The sequence below is a fragment of the Eretmochelys imbricata genome, chromosome 23, assembly GCF_965152235.1.
Source record: "Eretmochelys imbricata isolate rEreImb1 chromosome 23, rEreImb1.hap1, whole genome shotgun sequence".
Taxonomy (NCBI): domain Eukaryota; kingdom Metazoa; phylum Chordata; order Testudines; family Cheloniidae; genus Eretmochelys; species Eretmochelys imbricata.
Window position 1 is genome coordinate 16,832,599 of NC_135594.1, and position 18,370 is coordinate 16,850,968.

Consider the following 18,370-nt stretch of genomic DNA (forward strand, 5'->3'; position numbering starts at 1 on the left):
CACACTTTGTCCTGTGCAAACCTGCCCGCCGGGTCCCCGCGCGACACCCGGCCTCGCCGCTGCGGCTCGTTAGTGCTTTGAACAGGCCCCGCAATTAAGGAAATTACCCCCCCCCCATCTCCCTATAGCTCTCGATACAAAATGTGCAAAATATAATCTATGTTCAAGGGCTGGGGGGGGGGGCAGGACGCCTGGGTTCGCCGGCTGGGGGGTGTTATGCTGGCTCTGTGGCGTGTGGGTCTGAACAGGGGAGCCATTCTAGGTGCCCCTCCCAGAGAACCCAGGTGTCCGGGCTCCCAGCCCCCCTAGACCCCATTCCCCTCCCCGAGCCAGGGAGAGAACCCAGGCGTCCGGGCTTGTGGGGGCTGGTTCAGGGGTCCTGCCCCCCCCCACAGAGCGGCTGTGTGATTGGGGGGAGGGGGGCCGCTCGCAGTCACATGACGCTCTCCAGGATCACGACTTTCCCCACGTCCTCGGTGCCGGGGCTCAGCGTCGTCAGCGCCCTCCCGTCCCCCTCGGGCAGCTTGTACTCCAGGTGGTGCAGCCCCCAGACGGGCTGGGTCAGGTCCTGCCAGCGCTGGGGGCAGGGAGAGAGGGGTCAGCGAACCCAGGCGTCCGGGCGCCCCGCTCCCCCCACCCTCCTCTCCCGGAGCGGGACAGAGAACCCTGGCGCCCGGGCTCCCCCCCACCCTCCTCTCCCGGAGCGGGGCAGCGAACCCCGGCCTCCCCCCCACCCTCCTCTCCCGGAGCGGGGCAGCGAACCCCGGGCTCCCCCCCACCCTCCTCTCCCGGAGCGGGACAGAGAACCCTGGCGCCCGGGCTCCCCACCACCCTCCTCTCCCGGAGCGGGGCAGCGAACCCCGGGCTCCCCCCCACCCTCCTCTCCCGGAGCGGGGCAGCGAACCCCGGGCTCCCCCCATGCTCCGTGGGGCAGAGAACCCCGGCGCCCGGGCTCACCTCAGCCAGGGTCCCCTGGGCGCGGAGGAGCTTGCAGAGGGCGGTGAGGGGCAGGCAGAGCATGGAGCTGAGGGCGAAGGCCCAGCCGATGGCCTCGCCCCACCAGGGGTACACGTAGGTCTGGTTGTAGATCAGCGGCTTGTAATAGGCAACGTTGAAGAGGAAAATGCCCTGCGGGAGGCGGGAGGTTAAAAACGCGGAGTGGAGCCCGGCTCCCGCCAGGGAGAGAGCCCCGGAGTCCGGGCCCCCCGCCGCCAGGGAGAGAGCCCCGGAGTCTGGGCCTCCTGCACCGCCCCCGCCAGGGAGAGAACCCCGGAGTCCGGGCCCCCCGCCGCCAGGGAGAGAGCCCCGGAGTCTGGGCCTCCTGCACCGCCCCCGCCAGGGAGAGAACCCCGGAGTCCGGGCCCCCCGCCGCCAGGGAGAGAGCCCCGGAGTCTGGGCCTCCTGCACCGCCCCCGCCAGGGAGAGAACCCCGGAGTCCGGGCCCCCTGCGCCGCCCCCCCCCCCCGCCGCCAGGGAGAGAGCCCCGGAGTCCGGGCCCCCTGCGCCGCCCCCCCCCCCCGCCGCCAGGGAGAGAGCCCCGGAGTCCGGGCCCCCCCCCGCCGCCAGGGAGAGAACCCCGGAGTCCGGGCCCCCCCCCGCCGCCCCCGCCCCGCCGCCAGGGAGAGAGCCCCGGAGTCCGGGCCCCCCGCCGCCCCCCCTCCCCCGCCGCCAGGGAGAGAGCCCCGGAGTCCGGGCCCCCCGCCGCCAGGGAGAGAGCCCCGGAGTCCGGGCCCCCCGCCGCCAGGGAGAGAGCCCCGGAGTCTGGGCCTCCTGCACCGCCCCCGCCAGGGAGAGAACCCCGGAGTCCGGGCCCCCTGCGCCGCCCCCCCCCCCGCCGCCAGGGAGAGAGCCCCGGAGTCCGGGCCCCCCGCCGCCCCCCCTCCCCCGCCGCCAGGGAGAGAGCCCCGGAGTCCGGGCCCCCCGCCGCCCCCCCTCCCCCGCCGCCAGGGAGAGAGCCCCGGAGTCCAGGCCCCCTGCGCCGCCCCCCCCCCCGCCGCCAGGGAGAGAGCCCCGGAGTCCGGGCCCCCCCCCCGCCGCCAGGGAGAGAACCCCGGAGTCCGGGCCCCCCCCCCGCCGCCCCCGCCCCGCCGCCAGGGAGAGAGCCCCGGAGTCCGGGCCCCCCGCCCAGGCCCGTACCAGGCAGATGAGGGGCGTCAGGACCATCCAGCACCATTTCATCCAGGGGAAGGGCCGGTAGCCGATCATGCAGGCGATGTCGTCCATGAACCGATCAGCCCCTGGGGAGGCAATGGGTGAGAGAGACCCGCATACGCCCTCCTCCCCCGCAGCCGACCCCCAGGCCCTGCCTGCTGCCCCCCCCGTCACAGCCGTGGGCCCATCAATCCCGGCATCCTGCCTGCCGAACCCAGATCGGAGTCAGGGGCCATCTGCCCCCCGCCGGCGCCCCTCACTCCCGACCCGCAGCCCCCAGCCCCGCCAGCGCCCCTCACTCCCGACCCGCAGCCCCCAGCCCCGCCGGCGCCCCTCACTCCCGACCCGCAGCCCCCAGCCCCGCCGGCGCCCCTCACTCCCGACCCGCAGCCCGCCGGCGCCCCTCACTCCCGACCCGCAGCCCCGCCGGCGCCCCTCACTCCCGACCCCCAGCCCGCCGGCGCCCCTCACTCCCGACCCCCAGCCCCGCCGGCGCCCCTCACTCCCGACCCCCAGCCCCGCCGGCGCCCCTCACTCCCGACCCGCAGCCCGCCGGCGCCCCTCACTCCCGACCCCCAGCCCCGCCGGCGCCCCTCACTCCCGACCCGCAGCCCCCAGCCCCGCCGGCGCCCCTCACTCCCGACCCGCAGCCCGCCGGCGCCCCTCACTCCCGACCCGCAGCCCCCAGCCCCGCCGGCGCCCCTCACTCCCGACCCGCAGCCCGCCGGCGCCCCTCACTCCCGACCCGCAGCCCCCAGCCCCGCCGGCGCCCCTCACTCCCGACCCGCAGCCCGCCAGCGCCCCTCACTCCCGACCCGCAGCCCGCCGGTGCCCCTCACTCCCGACCCGCAGCCCGCCGGCGCCCCTCACTCCCGACCCGCAGCCCCCAGCCCCGCCGGCGCCCCTCACTCCCGACCCGCAGCCCCCAGCCCCGCCGGCGCCCCTCACTCCCGACCCGCAGCCCGCCGGCGCCCCTCACTCCCGACCCGCAGCCCCGCCGGCGCCCCTCACTCCCGACCCCCAGCCCGCCGGCGCCCCTCACTCCCGACCCCCAGCCCCGCCGGCGCCCCTCACTCCCGACCCCCAGCCCCGCCGGCGCCCCTCACTCCCGACCCCCAGCCCCGCCGGCGCCCCTCACTCCCGACCCGCAGCCCGCCGGCGCCCCTCACTCCCGACCCCCAGCCCCGCCGGCGCCCCTCACTCCCGACCCGCAGCCCCCAGCCCCGCCGGCGCCCCTCACTCCCGACCCGCAGCCCGCCGGCGCCCCTCACTCCCGACCCGCAGCCCCCAGCCCCGCCGGCGCCCCTCACTCCCGACCCGCAGCCCGCCGGCGCCCCTCACTCCCGACCCGCAGCCCCCAGCCCCGCCGGCGCCCCTCACTCCCGACCCGCAGCCCGCCAGCGCCCCTCACTCCCGACCCGCAGCCCGCCGGTGCCCCTCACTCCCGACCCGCAGCCCGCCGGCGCCCCTCACTCCCGACCCGCAGCCCCCAGCCCCGCCGGCGCCCCTCACTCCCGACCCGCAGCCCGCCGGCGCCCCTCACTCCCGACCCCCAGCCCCGCCGGCGCCCCTCACTCCCGACCCGCAGCCCCCAGCCCCGCCGGCGCCCCTCACTCCCGACCCGCAGCCCCCAGCCCCGCCGGCGCGGGACTCACCGTACACCCAGCCGATCACCACACACTCCCAGAACGCCTGCCACAGCAGCGTGGTGCCGCTCGCCGAGTAGTAGTCGAAGAGCTGGAAGACGTACATGCCCCCCTAGGGCGGGAGAGGGCAGGAGTGAGCGGGGGCCGAGGCCCGGGGCGCTGGCCGGGGGTGCCCCTCCTTCCCGGCCCGCAGCCCCCCCTACCTCGGTGACCATGGAGAGGTCGATGAAGAAGCAGAGGGTGCAGCTCAGGGCGACCGTCACCTCCCGCTGGAACCGGAACGAGCAGCTGGCCGGGAGCAAGTCCAGGATCCCTGTAATGAAACCCTCCACCCCCACAAACTGGGGGGGAGCACCGCCAGCTCTGAGCCCCCTGGGAGAGAACCCAGGCGTCCTGGCTCCCAGCCCTGCCCTAACCACCAGCCCCCAGCCCCCTCCCAGAGCCGGGGAGAGAACCCAGGCGTCCTGGCTCCCAGCCCTGCCCTGCCCTAACCACCAGCCCCCAGCCCCCTCCCAGAGCCGGGGAGAGAACCCAGGCGTCCGGGCCCCAGCCCCACCTGGCTGTCCAGTCCAAGTAGCAGCAGCATGATGAAGAACAGAGCCGCCCAGAGGGGAGCGACGGGCATCAGGGTGACAGCTCGGGGATACGCAATGAACGCCAGGCCAGGCCCTGGGGGAGAGAGACCAGGATAGAACCCAGGCATCCGGGCTCCCAGCCCCCCCTGCTCTGACCCACCAGCCCCCACTCCCCTCCCAGAGCCGGGGAGAGAACCCAGGCGTCCGGGTGGAACCCACCAGATTCTGCGACCCTGGAGATGTCGACCCCCTGCTCCGCCGCCATGAAGCCCAGGATGGAAAATACAACGAAGCCCGCAAAGAAACTCGTCCCGCTGTTGATCAGGGCAAGGATTATGGCATCTCTGGGGGGAGGAGAGGAGGGGGGGTTAGAGGACAGGCCGGAGGGGGCAGCACCAGCTGGAGGGGAACTTGGGGGGGATCCCAGCAGCAGGGGAGGGGCCGGGGGGCTCAGACCCCCCCCCCCAGGCTCACTTGTAGCAGTCGTTGTTGAACCGGTTGTAGCTGCCCAGGGCTGTCAGGGCGCCCAGACCGATGGCGTAAGAGAAAAAGATCTGAGTCCCCGCATCGATCCAGACCTGCATGGAAAGAGAGAGAGAGAACCCAGGCGTCCGGGCTCCCAGCCCCCCTGCTCTAACCACCAGGCTGCCCTCCCCTCCCAGAGCCGGGAGAGAACCCAGGCGTCCGGGCTCCCAGCCCCCCTGCTCTAACCACCACACACCCCTCCCCTCCCCTCCCCGAGCTGGCAGAGAACTCCAGCGTCCGGGCTCCCAGCCCCCCTGCTCTAACCACCAGGCTGCCCTCCCCTCCCAGAGCCGGGAGAGAACCCAGGCGTCCGGGCTCCCAGCCCCCCTGCTCTAACCACCAGGCTGCCCTCCCCTCCCAGAGCTGGGAGAGAACCCAGGCGTCCGGGCTCCCAGCCCCCCTGCTCTAACCACCACACCCCCCTCCCCTCCCCTCCCCGAGCTGGCAGAGAACCCCAGCGTCCGGGCGCCCCGTTACCTGAGGGGATCCCAGCTTGGACCAGTCGGGTTTCAGGTAATACAGGATCCCGGCGCCGGCACCGGGGAGCAGGGCGCCCCGAATCAGAAGGACGATCAGCACCACGTAGGGGAATGTAGCAGTGAAATAGACGATCTGCGGGCAGGGGTGGGTCAGGGGGGCAGCGTGAGGCCCCCTCCCCCACAGCCAGGCTCCCTCCCCCACGTAGCCCACGGGTCTCTTGCAGCCCCTCTCCCCAGGGGCCCCCAGGCTGTGACCCACCCCAAGCTCCCCCAGCTTCCCACCCCCCCGAGCCCCCCACTTTCCCCTCCCCCCCAGGGCCCCCCGTACCTTCCCGGTGGATTTGACGCCCTTCCAGACGCAGAAGTAGACGAGCACCCAGCACCCGAGCAGACAGAGGGTCACCTCCCAGTTGATGGCCCCCGGCACCTCCAGGCCCCTCGACAGGTGCAGCACCCGGTTCCTGCAACGGGGGGGCCGTGAGTGTGGGGGAGGGGGGGCTGCCAGCTCAGCCCCATGGGGGTGGGGTGACCAGATGGCCCAGTTTTACAGGGACAGTCCCGACATTTGGGGCTTTGTCTTATAGAGATGCCTGTTCCCCCCGACCCCATGTCCTGAGTTTTTACACTTGCTGTCTGGTCGGGCCAGAAGGACAGGGGGCCCCGGGGGGAGAGGAGGGGTGGCCCCTGGGCGGGACGGGGGGACTCACTCCCAGAACTCCAGCACGGGCGAGCGCCCCTCGGGCGGGGGATAGGGGGTCCCCGGGGGGGACGGGGGGACTCACTCCCAGAACTCCAGCACGGGCGAGCGCCCCTCGGGCGGGGGATAGGGGGAATGGGGGGGTCCCGGAGGGATGGGGGGTCCCCGGGGGGGACGGGGGGACTCACTCCCAGAACTCCAGCACGGGCGAGCGCCCCTCGGGCGGGGGATAGGGGGAATGGGGGGGTCCCGGAGGGATGGGGGGTCCCCGGGGGGGACGGGGGGACTCACTCCCAGAACTCCAGCACGGGCGAGCGCCCCTCGGGCTCACAGCTGCGGTTCCCGGGGGTGCAGGGCGGGGGGAAGCTCTCGGTGCACGCGGGCGAGTTCCAGGGGTGGCCGCAGCTGGCCCAGGGCAGGGGGTCCGCGAAGGAGCTGGCCAGGTAGTAACAGCCCCAGGCCAGGACCATGATGTAATAGGTGTTGCAGTAAAACACGATCACCATGGAGGCGAAGCCCAGACCTGTGGGGGGGAGAAATCGGGGGGGGGAGCTGGGAATGGGGCAGGGGCCTGTCCCCTCTGGGGGGCGCTGGCTCTGACCCAGGGGGGCTGCCTGGCCAGGGGGGGGGGTCGCTGACCTTTGAACAGGGGCGCGATGTTCCAGACGTTGATGCTCCCAGCTTTCATGAACTGCCCCAGCGAAGTCTCCAGGAAGAAAATGGGGACCCCCCCCCAGCACGGCGATGAGGAGATAGGGGATCAGAAAGACACCTCGGGGGGGAGAATCAGGGCGTCAATCCCAGCCTGCCGGTGCCCCTCTCTCCCGACCCGCAGCCCCCCCAGCCTGCCGGTGCCCCTCACTCCCGACCCGCAGGCCCTGCTAGCCCAGGCCCCCCCTCCACGGCCCCACCAGTGCCCCTCAGCCCTCACTCACATGGGCAGGCATGAGTCACCCTAGGCATCTCTATTTATAGCCTGGCACTTGGATTCCCCCCACCCCCCGTACGGGGAGTCCTGACCCCCCCAAGCCCCGGTAAGAGGATGATCTGTGGGCCGATTCCCAAGAGGATTAGGTTCCCGGAGCACGCGGCCGGGAGCGGGGCAGGTTCGTGGCTGGGACGAGAAGCCAAACGCCTCGACTTGCAGGAAACGCGGGCATCAGCCAGGGCTGGAGGGAAGCCGGCCCAGGCCCTGCCCAGGGGCCCCCAAGCTGCGTCCCCTCCCCTGGGAAACCTCCGCCCCCTCTTTGCCAGCCGGGACTTGTCTGGCAAACAGACCCCGCTGCCAGCTGAAAATTCATCATTTTCCGCGGCTTTGGGCACCTGCCACCAGGACCGCGGGAGACAGAGCTACCCCTGTGCCCGCCTCCGGCCAGCTCTCCCGGGGCCACTTCCAGTGTGCCAAGGGAGTGGGGCAAGGAAAGGATTTGTCCGGTAGCTGCCAGCGCTGAGAAATCGGTGGGGCAATTAATTCTCAGTCAAAAACGCAACTTTTTGGTGAATCAAAAGGTGGGGAGGGAGGGGGGGGATTGATTTAGGGATAAAAACGAAACTTGAAAATTCCTGGCAGCTTGGAAAATCGACAAAAGTGGCTTGGGGTTTAACTGAAACCTTTCCTCAAACTGTTCCCTGCGACGAGGGGGGGGGTGTCTCTTGGTTTTATCAGTGGTTTGCATGCCGAGGGGGTGGGACTCAGTTTCCCTGGGTGTTACGGGTTTAACGAGGGGGTGGGAGAGGGGGTTTGTGGGGACACAGGGCCAGCGAGGGAACGTGGGACCCCGGCCAATGGCCTGGAGAGTGAAGACCCCAGGACTGGGGACCGGGAGCCCCAGCCGGGTCTGGCCAGTGGAGGGACAGTGGGCTGTGGGGGGAGGACCCCGGTGACCGGACCAGCTGGGTCCAGCCAAAGGGGCCAGAAGAGGGGAGAGGGGACCCCGGCAACTTGTTTACCAGGTGACAATGGACAGAGGGGGGGCTTGGGGCCGGTGATAGCAGATGCCCAGCGGGGAAGCAGGGGGGCTCGGGACTGGGGGGAGGGAGCAGCTGGAGCCCCCTGGATGCAGGGGAGACTGGACGTGCTGGGCTGAGGGGGGCCAGGCCTGAGGCCGGAGAGCTTCCTATGCTGGGTTCAGACGCTCACTAAACCCTGCTGCTTTATGCCGGCTGAGTCGCTCCGGGCTAGAGACCAGGGGGCCTTATTCCCTCCGGGGGTGGGGAGCTCGGAGGGGCCTTATTCCCTCTGGGGGTGGGGGCCCCAGAGCGAGGGGACTCCCTGAGGGGCCCACGGCAGAGACAGGCATGCTAAGGGTTGGAGAGGTGCGGTTCCAGGAGGCGGGGGGCTGGACCCCCGAGAAGGGCTGTCGCACTGATGGGGGTTCCCCCCAGGGGCCGCACGGGCCAAGAGTGGGCACGACCTGGGAGTCTGTGACATCCCAGATCAGAAGATTGGAACAAATTCATTTCAAGGCCGACCAGGCCACGCCGTGACAGCTGTGGTGGATCGAAGGGGGGTGGATTTTGGGTTGAAAATGGCAGGTTTTGGTAAATTGAAAAGCACAAAAGAAAAGATCATTTCAGGTTGAAAATGAAACATTCGGGGGCAAATAAAAAGGCCCCCAAACCAGTCGTTTGGGGTCCCTCACTAAACGTTGTGAAATTTGTCGTGAATTGAAGGGGTGGGTAAGGAATCATTCGTCGAGAGGCGAGAGCCCAGCCCCACGGACCCTCCAGCAGCTCGGGGAGAACCAGCCCGGACGCAGCGGGACAGGCCCCACGTGCTGCAGGGCACAACCCTCACGAGCAGCCGCTGGATTCGCCCCACGTTGGGGCCCGGCCCGGCCTTGCCTGGGCCGCGGGAGGCCTGGAAACCCGCCCGGTTCCCTGCCCGGGGCAGCCGAGCGCGACAACGGGCAACAGCGGGTGTGTTACCGCGTGGGAGTGTGACAGGCGGTGAGTCAGTGTCAGATGTCTGTCAGCACACCCAGCCGGGCACCAGGCCTGGAGGGGCTGTGGGAGGGAAGGACAGACAGACAGGCTGGTGCGTGGGATAGATAGAGGGGGTGGATGGGGATAGATAGATGCAGGGGACAAACTGCGGCCCCCGGGCTGGATCCGGCCCACCAGCCGTTTTAATCTGGCACTTGAGCTCCCGCCAGGGAGCAGGGTCCAGCCCTGCTCCATGCGGCTCCTGGAAGCAGCAGCAGGTCCCCTCTCCGGCTCCTACGTGTAGGGGCAGCCAGGGGGCTCTGCATGCTGCCTCTGCCCGAAGCGCTGCCTCCGCAGCTCCCATTGGTTGGGAACCAGAGCCAATGGGAGCTGCAGGGCCAGTGCTTGTGGACAGGGCAGAGCGCAGAGCCCCCTGGCTGCCCCTACGCATAGGAGCTGGAGAGGGGACCTGCTGCTGTTTCATGAGCTGCTTGAGGTAAGTGCCACCCAGAGCCTGCACCCCTGACCCCCACCCTGGCCTGAACCCCCTGCCCCAGCCCTGATCCCTCTCCTGCCCCCCAACCCCTCATCCCTAGCCCCACCCCAGAGCATGCACCCCCAGCCGGAGCCCTCACTCCCATCTGCACCCCAACCCCCTGCCCCAGCCCTGCTCCCTCCCACCTTCAGTCCCAGCACTCACCCCCCCACACGCCACTCCCCCGCCCCAGCCCAGCACCCCCTCCCACACCCTGAGCTCCTAATTTCTGGCCCCACCCCGGAGCCCTCACCCCCTCCAGCACCCCAACCCCCGATTCTGTGAGCAGTCATGGCCCGCTGGACAATTTCTCTTCCCAGATGTGGCCCTCAGGCCACAAAGTTTGCCCACCCCTGGGATAGACAGACAGATGGAGGGGGTGGATGGGGGGACGCAGACAGACTGACTGACAGCTGGGGGTGTCCAGGGGGGTGGACGGTGGGGGTGAGGACCAGGGGGATACAGACAGCGCGGGAACGACCGAGGGGGGGGGGGGAAGGGGCACAGGGCAGCGCTGGGGTCCCTCAGGGCAGAGACCAGGGGCTGGGCGGGGGCACAAGCTGAGGAGGGATTTGTGGGGCGGGGAGGCCCCTCCCACACCTGTGCTGCCCGCTCCTTGCCCAGCCCCACACCCGGCATGCCCCCATCCCTCCCCCGCCCGCACTTTGCCCTGCAGTTACAGGGCAGTGATACCCAGGGGGGCAGTGATTGCCCCCCCACACACAACACACCTCCCCCCCCCCGGCCCTTTCCCTCCCCCCAGCCAGCCCCCCCACCGCCCCCTCTGCCCCCTCCCCCAGCCAGCCCCCCAGCCGCCCCCTCTGCCCCCTCCCCCAGCCATCCCCCCCCGCCAGCCCCCCCGCCGCCCCCTCACCTCCGCCATTCTTGTAGCACAGGTAGGGGAAGCGCCAGACGTTGCCCAGCCCCACGGCGAAGCCCACGCAGGACATCATGAAATCCATCTGCCGGGTCCAGGTCTCCCGGGGGGGCGGCGGCGGGGCGGCGGCGGGCGGCGGGGGGGCCGGCAGGGGGCCCCCCCGGTCCCCTTTGCGGGACACCGCCACCAGCCCCCCCTCCTCCTGCTCCTGGCACATGACCCCCCTCAAGGGGACGCTGTACACCCCGTTTTCCAGCAAGCTCCCTTTGCTCATGGTCCGGTGGGGGGGCGGGTTCGGTGCCCCCCCAATCTAAGAAGTGCGGGGGGGGAGAAGATCCGGGTCTGGGAGAGGCGCTGCGGTGGGGTCTGTGGGCGCTGGAGGGGGGATTCAAAGGGGGGGATCTGGGGGTCCTGCGGAGGGGGGCGGAGAGGAAGGTCCCCCCCAAACTTAGGAGGCGGGGCTCAGGATCTGGGTCTTGGCGGGGGGGGGGAAGAAAGGGGATGCAATTTAAAATCTCTCCCCCCCCTTGCAAAGAGACGAGCTGGGGGGGGAGGGGCGCCGGGGGGTGCTCTGGAGGCGGGGGGTCACTGCAGCCGCGGGGGGGGGGGGATCAGAAGCAATCCACGAAGCACTTGAAGGTCAGCCTGAAAAATCTCATGGGGGGGGTCGGGCACGGGGCAGCCCCCCCTGGGCCGGGGCGCGGGGGGAGGGGTCCGAGGCGAGGTCTCTGCGGCGGGGGGGGGGGGGAGGCTGATGTCCCTCTGTCCTCGGTCTTCTCGCCGCCCGTCGGTCCGTCTGTCCCCGTCCGCGCCCCCCCCCGGGCTTTATGCAGACAAGGGGGTGACGTCACGGGCAGCATCACGCCTCGGGACCCGCCCCCCCGCTCCCCCCCGCAGCCCGCGCTGCCAGGCAGGGGGAGGAGCCTCTATTTCGGGAGAAGCGTGTGACTGGGGTGGGGGGAAGCGCAGCCCCTCCCCCCTCGCTGCTGGGATCCCCCTGCCCCCCCAGCTGGGAGAGCGCAGCCCCTCCCCCCACTGCTGGGACCCCCCCCCCCCCGACAACCGTCACAGCTGGGAGAGCAAAGCCCCTCCCCCCCATGCTGGGATCCCCCTCTGCCCCCCCTCACAGCTGGGAGAGCGAAGCCCCTCCCCCCCGCTGCTGGGACCCCCCCGGCCCCCCTCACAGCTGGGAGAGCGAAGCCCCTCCCCCCCGCTGCTGGGATACCCCGCCCCCCCTTACAGCTGGGAGAGCGCAGCCCCTCCCCCCGCTGCTGGGACCCCCACGGGACCCCCCCCTCACAGCTGGGAGAGTGCAGCCCCTCCCCCCCGGCTGCTGGGACCCCCCCAAAAAAACCCAACTCCTGCCGGTACGGATGGCAGATTCCCCCCTCCAGCTGAGATGCCCCCCAGCTCCCACCCCCCCGGTACTGCGCCCAAAGCCCCGCTCCTGCATCCCGAGCCCCCCGTCACCACCCTGCTGGGATCCCTCTCACAGCAAGTGGGGGGCCGGACTCCTGGGTTCTCCTGCCCTGCCTGTGGCCTGATTGCTGAGATCGGAGCGGGGCCAGCAGCGGTATTAGGGCGCCCTCTTGTGGCCACTTCCCACAGCGCTTACAACCCCCCCACCTACCCCACAGCTCCCCCCAACCCCCCCCCCCGCTCTCTCTCCATCTACCCCCCTTCCCCCGGGGCACCCGATGGGCCCGTCTAGCTCCCTGTCCCGCTGGGGAGCGACCTGCGCAGTGCTGGGGGCGGGGGCTCTGGGAGCCCGGGCGCCTGGGTTCTCCCCCCGGCTCTGGGAGGGGAGAGGGGGCTGGTGGGGGCTGGGAGCCCGGGCGCCTGGGTTCTCCCTCCGGCTCTGGGAGGGGAGAGGGGGCTGGTGGGGGCTGGGAGCCTGGGCGCCTGGGTTCTCCCCCCCGGCTCTGGGAGGGGAGAGGGGGCTGGTGGGGGCTGGGAGCCTGGGCGCCTGGGTTCTCCCCCCGGCTCTGGGAGGGGAGAGGGGGCTGGTGGGGGCTGGGAGCCCGGGCGCCTGGGTTCTCCCCCCGGCTCTGGGAGGGGAGTGGGGGCTGGTGGGTTAGACCTCACTCCCAGCCCCACCCCCCAACCACTAGAACCCCCCCCCCCCCTTCGCGCTCCTCGCCCCAAGCTGCGGAAGGAACCCAGGCGTCCGGGCAGCCCGGGTGGGAAATCCAGGCTCCGTCTCTCTGGTTGGCTTCCAGAGATCTCCGCAATCTCCTTACATGGCCCGCGGCGCCGGGAAGGGGCGAGGGGGGGCGGAGAGAGGGGCGGGGGGGGGACTAAGGGACAGATTCAGAGAGAAGCGGCAGGGGGCTCAGGTCCAGCGGGTAGGTGCCAGAACCCCCTGGGGGGGGGGGGGCTGGGCGCCCGGACGCCTGGGTCCTCTGCCCGGCTCCGGGGGGAGGGGGATGCAGCAGAGGTGGGCGGTGCTGGGCTGGCGGGGGGGTGGGGCATGGGGGGGGTTATGGGCTGACGGGGGTGGGGGGGATTTGCGTTACCTTGGCTGCGTGTTGCGTGGGTGGATAGATGTGGTGTGTAAGGGAGGGGGTTGTGTTACCCTGGCTGTGTGTGTTGCGTGGGTGGATACATGTGGTGTGTATGGCGGGGTTGTGTTACCCTGGCTGTGTGTTGTGGGGGTGGAGAGATGTGGTGTGTATGGGGGGGGGTTGTGTTACCCTGGCTGTGTGTTGCGTGGGTGGAGAGATGTGGTGTGTATGGGGGGGTTGTGTTACCCTGGCTGTGTGTGTTGCGTGGGTGGATACATGTGGTGTGTATGGGGGGGTTGTGTTACCCTGGCTGTGTGTTGTGGGGGTGGAGAGATGTGGTGTGTATGGGGGGGTTGTGTTACCCTGGCTGTGTGTGTTTCGTGGGTGGGTAGATGTGGTGTGTATGGTGGGGGTTATGTTACCCTGGCTGTGTGTTGTGGGGGTGGAGAGATGTGGTGTGTATGGGGGGGTTGTGTTACCCTGGCTGTGTGTTGCGTGGGTGGAGAGATGTGGTGTGTATGGGGGGGTTGTGTTACCCTGGCTGTGTGTTGCGTGGGTGGAGAGATGTGGTGTGTATGGGGGGGTTGTGTTACCCTGGCTGCGTGTTGCGTGGGTGGAGAGATGTGGTGTGCATGGGGGGGGTTGTGTTACCCTGGCTGTGTGTTGTGGGGGTGGAGAGATGTGGTGTGTATGGGGGGGGTTGTGTTACCCTGGCTGTGTGTGTTTCGTGGGTGGAGAGATGTGGTGTGTAAGGGAGGGTTTGTGTTATCCTGGCTGTGTGTGTTGTGTGTGTGGAGAGATGTGGTGTGTATGGGGGGTTGTGTTACACTGGCTGTGTGTTGTGGGGGTGGAGAGATGTGGTGTGTATGGGGGGTTTGTATTACACTGGCCGTGTGTTGTGTGAGTGGAGAGATGTGGTGTGTAAGGGAGGGGTTGTGTTACCCTGGCTGCGTGTTCCGTGGGTGGATAGATCTGGTGTGTATGGGGGGGTTGTGTTACCCTGGCTGTGTGTTGTGGGGGTGGAGAGATGTGGTGTGCATGGGGGGGGTTGTGTTACCCTGGCTGTGTGTTGTGGGGGTGGAGAGATGTGGTGTGTATGGGGGGGTTGTGTTACCCTGGCTGTGTGTGTTTCGTGGGTGGAGAGATGTGGTGTGTAAGGGAGGGTTTGTGTTATCCTGGCTGTGTGTGTTGTGTGTGTGGAGAGATGTGGTGTGTATGGGGGGGTTGTGTTACCCTGGCTGTGTGTGTTGTGTGGGTGGAGAGATGTGGTGTGTATGGGGGGGGTTGTGTTACCCTGGCTGTGTGTTGTGTGGCTGGATAGCTATGGTGTGTATGGGGGGGTTGTGTTACCCTGGCTGTGTGTTCCATGGGTGGGTAGATGTGGTGTGTATGGGGGGGTTGTGTTACCCTGGCTGTGTGTGTTGTGTGGGTGGATAGCTATGGTGTGTATGGGGGGGTTGTGTTACCCTGGCTGTGTGTGTGGAGAGATGTGGTGTGTATGGGGGGGTTGTGTTACCCTGGCTGTGTTGCATGGGTGGGTAGATGTGGTGTGTATGGGGGGGTTGTGTTACCCTGGCTGTGTGTGTTGTGTGAGTGGAGAGATGTGGTGTGTAAGGGAGGGTTTGTGTTATCCTGGCTGTGTGTGTTGTGTGTGTGGAGAGATGTGGTGTGTATGGGGGGGTTGTGTTACCCTGGCTGCGTGTTGCGTGGGTGGATAGATGTGGTGTGTATGGGGGGGTTGTGTTACCCTGGCTGTGTGTGTTACGTGGGTGGAGAGATGTGGTGTGTAAGGGAGGGGTTGTGTTACCCTGGTTGTGTGTGTTGTGTGGGTCGAGAGATGTGGTGTGTATGGGGGGGGTTGTGTTACCCTGGCTGTGTGTTGCGTGGGTGGACAGATGTGGTGTGTATCGGGGTTGTGTTACCCTGGCTGTGTGCGTTGTGTGGATGGATAGATGTGGTGTGTATGGGGGGGTTGTATTACCCTGGCTGTGTGTGTTGCGTGGGTGGGTAGATGTGGTATGCATGGGGGGGTTGTGTTACCCTGGCTGTGTGTTGTGGGGGTGGAGAGATCTGGTGTGTAAGGGAGGGGTTGTGTTACCCTGGCTGTGTGTTGCGTGGGTGGATAGATGTGGTGTGTAGGGGGGGTTGTGTTACCCTGGCTGTGTGTGTTGCGTGGGTGGGTAGATGTGGTGTGTAGGGGGGGTTGTGTTACCCTGGCTGTGTGTGTTGCGTGGGTGGGTAGATGTGGTGTGTATGGGGGGGTTGTGTTACCCTGGCTGTGTGTTGTGGGGGTGGAGAGATGTGGTGTGTATGGGGGGGGGTTGTGTTACCCTGGCTGTGTGTGTTGCGTGGGTGGAGAGATGTGGTATGTAAGGGAGGGTTTGTGTTATCCTGGCTGTGTGTGTTGTGTGTGTGGAGAGATGTGGTGTGTATGGGGGGGTTGTGTTACCCTGGCTGTGTGTGTTGTGTGGGTGGAGAGATGTGGTGTGTATGGGGGGATTGTGTTACCCTGGCTGTGTATTGTGGGGGTGGAGAGATGTGGTGTGTATGGGGGGGGTTGTGTTATCCTGGCTGTGTGTGTTTCGTGGGTGGAGAGATGTGGTGTGTATGGGGGGGTTGTGTTACCCTGGCTGTGTGTTACGTGGGTGGAGAGATGTGGTGTGTAAGGGAGGGGTTGTGTTACCCTGGCTGTGTGTGTTGTGTGGGTGGAGAGATGTGGTGTGTATGGGGGGGTTGTGTTACCCTGGCTGTGTGTGTTGTGTGGGTGGAGAGATGTGGTGTGTATGGGGGGGGGTTGTGTTACCCTGGCTGTGTGTTCCGTGGGTGGATAGATGTGGTGTGTATGGGGGTTGTGTTACCCTGGCTGTGTGTGTTGTGTGGATGGATAGATGTTGTGTGTATGGGGGGGTTGTATTACCCTGGCTGTGTGTGTTGCGTGGGTGGGTAGATGTGGTGTGTATGGGCGGGTTCTGTTACCCTGGCTGTGTGTTGTGGGGGTGGAGAGATGTGGTGTGTATGGGGGGGGTTGTGTTACCCTGGCTGTGTGTGTTTCGTGGGTGGGTAGATGTGGTGTGTATGGTGGGGGTTGTGTTACCCTGGCTGTGTGTTGTGGGGGTGGAGAGATGTGGTGTGTATGGGGGGGTTGTGTTACCCTGGCTGTGTGTTGCGTGGGTGGAGAGATGTGGTGTGTATGGGGGGGTTGTGTTACCCTGGCTGCGTGTTGCGTGGGTGGAGAGATGTGGTGTGTATGGGGGGGTTTGTGTTACCCTGGCTGTGTGTTGCGTGGGTGGAGAGATGTGGTGTGTATGGGGGGGTTGTGTTACCCTGGCTGCGTGTTGTGTGGGTGGAGAGATGTGGTGTGTATGGGCGGGTTCTGTTACCCTGGCTGTGTGTTGTGGGGGTGGAGAGATGTGGTGTGTATGGGGGGGGTTGTGTTACCCTGGCTGTGTGTGTTGCGTGGGTGGATACATGTGGTGTGTATGGGGGGGTTGTGTTACCCTGGCTGTGTGTTGTGGGGGTGGAGAGATGTGGTGTGTATGGGGGGGTTGTGTTACCCTGGCTGTGTGTTGTGTGGGTGGAGAGATGTGGTGTGTATGGGGGGGTTGTGTTACCCTGGCTGCGTGTTGCGTGGGTGGAGAGATGCGGTGTGTATGGGCGGGTTGTGTTACCCTGGCTGTGTGTTGTGGGGGTGGAGAGATGTGGTGTGTATGGGGGGGGGTTGTGTTACCCTGGCTGTGTGTTGCGTGGGTGGATAGATGTGGTGTGTATGGGGGGGTTGTGTTACCCTGGCTGTGTGTTGTGTGGCTGGATAGCTATGGTGTGTATGGGGGGGTTGTGTTACCCTGGCTGTGTGTTGCATGGGTGGGTAGATGTGGTGTGTATGGGGGGGTTGTGTTACCCTGGCTGTGTGTGTGGAGAGATGTGGTGTGTATGGGGGGGTTGTGTTACCCTGGCTGTGTGTGTTACGTGGGTGGAGAGATGTGGTGTGTAAGGGAGGGGTTGTGTTACCCTGGTTGTGTGTGTTGTGTGGGTCGAGAGATGTGGTGTGTATGGGGGGGGTTGTGTTACCCTGGCTGTGTGTTGCGTGGGTGGACAGATGTGGTGTGTATCGGGGTTGTGTTACCCTGGCTGTGTGCGTTGTGTGGATGGATAGATGTGGTGTGTATGGGGGGGTTGTATTACCCTGGCTGTGTGTGTTGCGTGGGTGGGTAGATGTGGTGTGTATGGGGGGGTTGTGTTACCCTGGCTGTGTGTTGTGGGGGTGGAGAGATCTGGTGTGTAAGGGAGGGGTTGTGTTACCCTGGCTGTGTGTTGCGTGGGTGGATAGATGTGGTGTGTAGGGGGGGTTGTGTTACCCTGGCTGTGTGTGTTGCGTGGGTGGGTAGATGTGGTGTGTAGGGGGGGTTGTGTTACCCTGGCTGTGTGTGTTGCGTCGGTGGGTAGATGTGGTGTGTAGGGGGGGTTGTGTTACCCTGGCTGTGTGTTGTGGGGGTGGAGAGATGTGGTGTGTAAGGGAGGGGTTGTGTTACCCTGGCTGTGTGTTGTGGGGGTGGAGAGATGTGGTGTGTATGGGGGGTTGTGTTACACTGGCTGTGTGTGTTGCGTGGGTGGAGAGATGTGGTATGTAAGGGAGGGTTTGTGTTATCCTGGCTGTGTGTGTTGTGTGTGTGGAGAGATGTGGTGTGTATGGGGGGGTTGTGTTACCCTGGCTGTGTGTGTTGTGTGGGTGGAGAGATGTGGTGTGTATGGGGGGATTGTGTTACCCTGGCTGTGTATTGTGGGGGTGGAGAGATGTGGTGTGTATGGGGGGGGTTGTGTTATCCTGGCTGTGTGTGTTTCGTGGGTGGAGAGATGTGGTGTGTATAGGGGGGTTGTGTTACCCTGGCTGTGTGTTACGTGGGTGGATAGATGTGGTGTGTATGGGGGGGTTGTGTTACCCTGGCTGTGTGTTACGTGGGTGGAGAGATGTGGTGTGTAAGGGAGGGGTTGTGTTACCCTGGCTGTGTGTGTTGTGTGGGTGGAGAGATGTGGTGTGTATGGGGGGGGGTTGTGTTACCCTGGCTGTGTGTTCCGTGGGTGGATAGATGTGGTGTGTATGGGGGTTGTGTTACCCTGGCTGTGTGTGTTGTGTGGATGGATAGATGTTGTGTGTATGGGGGGGTTGTATTACCCTGGCTGTGTGTGTTGCGTGGGTGGGTAGATGTGGTGTGTATGGGGGGGTTGTGTTACCCTGGCTGTGTGTTGCGTGGGTGGATAGACGTGGTGTGTATGGGGGGGTTGTGTTACCCTGGCTGTGTCCGTTGTGTGGGTGGAGAGATGTGGTGTGTATGGGGGGGTTGTGTTACCCTGGCTGTGTGTTGTGGGGGTGGAGAGATGTGGTGTGTATGGGGGGGGTTGTGTTACCCTGGCTGTGTGTGTTGCGTGGGTGGAGAGATGTGGTATGTAAGGGAGGGTTT

The 18,370-nt window shown here is 66.9% G+C and overlaps 2 protein-coding genes across 2 annotated transcripts in view; one reads left to right on the forward strand and one right to left on the reverse strand.

Annotated features, from left to right (window-relative positions):
- SLC6A8 (solute carrier family 6 member 8) lies at positions 1-10,524 on the reverse strand. Its single transcript, XM_077840384.1, has 13 exons — positions 10,408-10,524; positions 6,713-6,845; positions 6,365-6,596; positions 5,705-5,837; positions 5,375-5,509; positions 4,847-4,950; positions 4,592-4,716; positions 4,354-4,466; positions 4,001-4,138; positions 3,807-3,909; positions 2,137-2,237; positions 958-1,128; positions 1-577 (listed from the first exon to the last, which is right to left on the reverse strand). The coding sequence occupies exons 2-13, from the start codon at positions 6,759-6,761 to the stop codon at positions 434-436; spliced, it is 1,548 nt and encodes a 515-aa protein (XP_077696510.1). The 5' UTR covers positions 6,762-6,845; positions 10,408-10,524; the 3' UTR covers positions 1-433.
- Positions 8,938-18,370, forward strand: part of PNCK (pregnancy up-regulated nonubiquitous CaM kinase) — a 27,733-nt gene continuing 18,300 nt past the window's right edge. The window contains exon 1 of the mRNA XM_077840386.1: positions 8,938-9,022. The gene's annotated coding sequence lies outside the window, so the exon portion shown is untranslated. The remainder of the gene's footprint in view (positions 9,023-18,370) is intronic.

Coding starts and splice junctions, on each gene's coding strand:
- SLC6A8 (XM_077840384.1), bottom strand. CDS start 6,761: ATGAAAGCTGGGAGCATCAACGTCTGGAACATCGCGCCCCTGTTCAAA. Junction 5,510..5,704: donor GCGTCAAATCCACCGGGAAG/GTACGGGGGGCC, acceptor CCCTGCCCGCAG/ATCGTCTATTTCACTGCTAC. Junction 578..957: donor CCCAGGGGACCCTGGCTGAG/GTGAGCCCGGGC, acceptor CCCTGCCCCCAG/CGCTGGCAGGACCTGACCCA.